General features: G+C 38.1%; 1 protein-coding gene across 1 annotated transcript in view; it reads left to right on the top strand.

The window, feature by feature from the left end:
* ERICH2 (glutamate rich 2) overlaps window positions 1-5,604 on the top strand; it is a 46,448-nt gene that overhangs the window by 7,745 nt on the left and 33,099 nt on the right. Inside the window, exons 4-6 of the mRNA XM_019554273.1 lie at window positions 645-678; window positions 945-993; window positions 1,232-1,268. Of these exons, the coding sequence (XP_019409818.1) occupies window positions 645-678; window positions 945-993; window positions 1,232-1,268 (120 nt within the window). The remainder of the gene's footprint in view (window positions 1-644; window positions 679-944; window positions 994-1,231; window positions 1,269-5,604) is intronic.

Below are 5,604 nucleotides of genomic sequence, written 5' to 3'. Positions count from 1 at the left end.
TTTCTCTGAATAGCAAACTGGATCATTTCATGTTCACTGTCCCCCAGCCTCCCTTGTACTAGCACATCCCCCACCAGGTCATCACCAGAGGCTAACACCAGATCTAGTATGGCGTTTCCCCTAGTGGGGATGAGTACCTCCTGCATGAGGTGTAGGTCCTGTATGCGTGTCAGGAACCTTCATGAGTGGCTAGACCTGGCCAACTGCTACTCCCAGTTGCTGTCAGGGTAATTCATATCACCCATGACCACAACATCCTTTCCACGCACAGCCTCCCCCAGCTGCCTGGAGAATTCCAGATCCAGCTCTTCCTCCTGATGTGGTGACCTGTAGTAAACCCCTACCACCAGATCCCTCTCCCCCTGCCCTCCTTGAAGTTTGACCCACAGGGTCTCAGTTAAGCCTGATTATTATTAGATTATTAGATATAATATAATAATCACAATTATAAAATAGCTTCCTTACAGCAATCTAGAATCTAGATTATTATTTTTAGGAATTGCAGTTTGTATGAAAATGTGGTGTGTTCTAGATTTTAAAAAATAATATTTGTTGTTTGCAACCTTATGTCCATTTTAATAAAGAGTGAAATTCAAATATTTAGTGAGTATATTTATTACACAAATGTCTTTATTTTCTACTAGGCCCAATTGTATAGAAAGGACAGATGGCATGAAGGTAAGAATCAATAGAACTTATATCTGTTCCACTCATGTTTTGCTCTTATTTAGCTAGTTTATCGAAGCACGCTTTAATTTCCGTTATTTTACACTTTCATATCTGTGATAAAGAAATTTCAAACTCCAGTACTATATCCTTCTGTGGGTTTCTATTGAAGTTACTGGGAATTTGCATCACTGCAGGAATTCTCCCTAATGCAGGATGGGGACATGAATAATTAGTGCTTTTCCTTTTTATTAATATTTCTACTGCTTTTATCTTAGGAACAAAAGAATAGAAAAAATGGCAGATTACATGTGTTTGGTCCAAAAGGTATGATGATTTATTAATAATGACTCACAATTTTAATAATAAAATTATAAGCTGATTTCTAATAGTAGTGAGTACAAATCAATAAGCATTTGAGCTGCTGATGAGTATAAATTTTAGTTATGATTTTTATATCTTTTATAATATATGTTCCAGTTAAAGACAAACTTAGAATTAATAATCAGAATTTATATCAAGTGAACCAAAACGTCCAAACAGCTGTTTTTCATTTGTTTTTCAGAAGAAGTGGTTATTGAACCAATTCAAACAGCACCAGGGTAAGAAGATGTCTTTGGTTTTGCAGCTGATCTATTACATGCCTTTTTAAGCAATTAGAGTTAGGTAATGCAATCATTTGTCACCCAATTAATTTTGAAAGGATGGAAATGCATGAATTAACACTTTAACCTTTGGTTCAGTTGGCATCATTGTTATTTAAATAAGGGCATTTAAAATAAAAAATAAATATGGTAATATTGTGGAAGATAACATATTGGGTTTTTAAGGCATTTTAATTCTGTATTTGACTTTTCGTTGTTTGTACTGTAAAATAGATCAACATATAATAATCTTTAAAAAATTGACAAAACTTTCTGTTCATACTTTTTCATGTGAAAATAAGATACATGTATAAACTAAAGGTAGAAATATTAGTTGATAAAAAATAATAGAACATGTCTACAGGCCTGGTCCTGTATATTTTTATGTGGCTCAGCTAAAACTGAGAAGAACTTTTCAAAATAAATGTGTTACCATGGCTTTTAACGTGCTTGCAGTGAAATCCATGGAAAAGCTCCCATTAACCTCAGTAAATCAAGATCAGCATAACAGAATCTTTTCATCTGCACAGGCACTTCAGTCAGGGGTCTCAGTGTAAGACCCCCTTCTAGATTTCTAAATTTACTTATACATATGCATATCTAATAAAATTCCAATTAGAATATATTTGAAAAAAAATCCATGAAAAAATGTCATTGTACTTGTTTGAATTTGAAAATTTTAGTTCCCTAGCAACTATCCAAGATGGCTCCATTTTTTTCTTTTTGTCTGTCGTGTCCAACTCGAAGGACAAGATTATTTTATCTGTATCAACTTAAATTTGAGTTGACCCAACTTAAGTCAATGGAGCTAAGTGTTATAAGGGAACTTTTATGTTTCTGAATATATGTGTATTCAGTTTAATGTGCATGCACAAAAGCATTTCATATGCAGATCTAAAGGTAAAGGTCAGATAGTTTTTTGAGAATTACAGATTTCACATGTACATAATTTATATGGTAATATAATGGCAACTAAAAAGAAAACAATAAAACTTGCACAAGCAAAATTTATACATACAGAATCTGGCAGGGACAATTTGGAAGTTGCTTTTTAAAAAATTGTTTTAAAATTCATGCCAAGTAGACTTTCTTGTGATGATTTGATACTTCTCTTACTATTAGTTCTTCTTCCAAGCATGTTTCCCAGTTGGCAACATCCATCTTACAAATCCTTATTCTCTACAAACTACTTGTCTATCACCATCTCCTCTGAAATACCTCAGGTCCTGTGTCATACACTCTTATCACATACTCTTACGCTTTTTATCCAGATACTTCTCTAATTATGACTCCTTAAAACTGCCTTATTTTTCCCAAAGCCAGAATTTGAACACATTCTATTCCTGATTTATTTTCCCCCCTGAGCAAGCCTTTTGGAAAGAATACCTACAATTCATTGCAAAGATTATATTTAAAAAATAAGAATATTAAATACCAGTAAAATTATCATTATAACTTGGTTTCAGATACTGAATTATGTTACAGGAAGAGTATTGAATCTTCACATTTAAATGTAATGCTTACTTTAATATGATTATTTTGTAACTGTTGCTTCCATTTTTTAAGACCCTTATTTGGTTAAAGAACTTAGTAACTCCTCACATTATCACGTGGTTTATCTGTGTATTTTCCCAAGCCAGTTTATGCTTGTTTCCTGTACTAGCAAATGATAGGAAAAAATGTTAATCAGTGGAACTCAAACATTTAAAGCAGCAGACAGTGTGTTTGCAACACAGCTGCACCATGGGCCACCACTCCCCTCCAGGAGAGGAGTGGGGAAGGGAGGTAGCTGCCAATGTCAGATGCACGAGAGGGGGGAAGGAAGACAATTTGCCTCTGGGCTGTGGAAGGGATCAGTGGCATAATATATGGCAAGGAAGGAAATGTGCCAGACTAAGCTGCTTGCTGCTAATTTCCCCCCTCCCCCCATGCCATGGGCCAGATCCAGTCACTTTGGAGGCTGAACCCTGCCCACAGACCTTAGGTTGAACACCACTAATTTAAAGCATAAGGGACCATTTTCCTATCATCTGGATGGAGTTTGTTTATTTTTTTTGGTGAGAGGCAAGGCTTGGTGGGGGGAGGGGAGGTTTATATCTTTTATTGGACGAACTTGTTGACCTCCAGATGAGTTCTGAGAACCAAGCAAGATTAAAAGAGCCAGTTCCACCAAAATTAAAAACACAACATAAGAACATTTAAATGTTAATAGCATGTTCAATAACAAAGTATAGGGAAGATATAAATAAATATAAATGACTAAACAATACAGATAAGGCATATCAAGCAAATGGTTAAAAATTATAGAATGCACATTTATCTAAAGACATAATGTTAAAAAATCATTGATATGTGAAAGCAATGTGATCTTAAATGTTCTAAGTCACAAAGTCTTAAAAAGCCACTTAAAAGGGCCAGCCTGTTAGGGAAAGGACCTTCGTAAGCTTTCAAAAACTTAAGCTTCTGACACGTTACACTTAAGATGATTAACTGGTTAATTGTGTCTTATGTAGTGACCTGGCCATACATTCATTCAATTATTGGCATGAATAAGCCAGAAAACCATGAATGAGCAACAAAATTATTACTCAAAATATGTGTAAAGCTTTGTGGCTGGTTCCTATGATTCCTTTCACTGAACATGTGGCCAGTGTGCCCAGCCTCTGAAGCACACTCCCAAGAGACTGTGAGCACTGGCCAGCAATCAGAGCTCCTAGCTGGGGTAGCACAGTGAACTCCCCCAACTGGGAGCCCTGATCAGATGTGGAGCTTCCAGCCTCAGGAGTGCAAGGTGCCCAGCCCCAAGGCTGAGAGCTCTGATTACTGATATGGCTCCCAGTCATGGTGGGAGAGGGCAGGGTTGGTACCACACACCCTTGTGGCTGGGAACCCCATCAGGTGATTAGAGAGCTGTTAGGTGTGAGGTTGCACCATCTACCCCCATGTCTGGGACCCCCATCAGTGATCAGAATTCCCAACTGTGGGGAACACCATGTGCCCCTGTGGCTGGGAGCATCATCAGTAATCAGAGCTCTCAGCTGCATGGTCGCACCATGGGCTCCCAGGGCTGGGACTTCCATCAACCGATTGGAAGCTGTGGGAGCACGTAGTACGACACTGGGACTGGGATCATTTCCTGGGCTCCCCCTGCACCAGCAATATGATGTGATGGGATCTGATGCTCGATCCCAAAATCACACCTCCTGCTTTCCACGTGTGGGATCCCATCCTGTTGCATATTAGATCCCATTGTGCCTTTTGTTTAACATCTGTCAGTTGCCTGAGTTGTTAAATAGCACTAACCGGGTACATTTGCAGTGTGCAATTCAGCAGATATTGATCTTAGATATTTTAGGAAAAAATATTGTCTAAAGCACATGTATAGTATTTTACCCTAAGTTGTGTAGCTATATACAAGTCTTGCTAGCATGTATGTACTTGTTGTTTGTGTAGGAAATGCATATTGAATTTTTCTTAAAACTAAATTAAACATATAAGTGTATTAGGATATCACATTTAGTTTATTTTTGTCTTCTAAATATTGTATATATCTTTATTGTTAAGTAATAAATATTAAATTCAATATGTCATTTTTTGTCATATTCCATATGTGAGTGGCTGTATTGCCTATTTGAGCTATCATAACTAGATTAAAAACTTCTTGTCTTGTTTTTTGAAAGGTGACTTTATAGAACAGTAGGTAAACATTCCCTCAAACACTGTAACTGGAGAAAATATTTTTCTCTATGAATCTCCTGTCATTATTTGTTATATGATTTCATAGATTTCATAGACATTTGGGCTGGAAGGGACCCCGGAGGATCACTGAGTCCAGCCTCCTGCCCCAGAGGCAGGAAGTCAACAGGGATCATAAGATCCCAGCAAGACAATCATCCAAATGTGGTTTGAAGGCGTTCAAAGTGGGCACTTGAACCACCTCAGGTGGCAGTCTGTTCCAAACCTGGGGGGCTCGGACAGTGAAAAAGTTTTTTCTTATGTCCAGCCTGAATCGGTCACAGTGGAGTTTGTGACCATTCAATCTTGTCATCCCTTGGGGGGCTCTGGTGAACAGTAGTTCCCCCAGATCCTGATGAGCACCCCGATAAGCTTATAGGTAGCCACCAGATCAGCCCTGAGCCTGCGCTTTTCCAGGCTAAAGAGCCCCATAGCTCTCAGCCTGTGGTCGTAAGGTCTGTTTTCCTGACCTCTGATCATGTGCATGGCTCTCCTCTGGACTCTCTCAAGCTTCTCCACATCCTTTTTGAATTGTGGAGCCCAAAACTGGATGCAGTAC

Source organism: Crocodylus porosus, unplaced genomic scaffold (assembly GCF_001723895.1).
Source record: "Crocodylus porosus isolate Cpor-Errol unplaced genomic scaffold, CroPor_comp1, whole genome shotgun sequence".
NCBI lineage: Eukaryota > Metazoa > Chordata > Crocodylia > Crocodylidae > Crocodylus > Crocodylus porosus.
The sequence above is the reverse complement of the archived record's forward strand: the minus strand, read 5'-3'. Positions and strand labels throughout refer to the sequence as shown.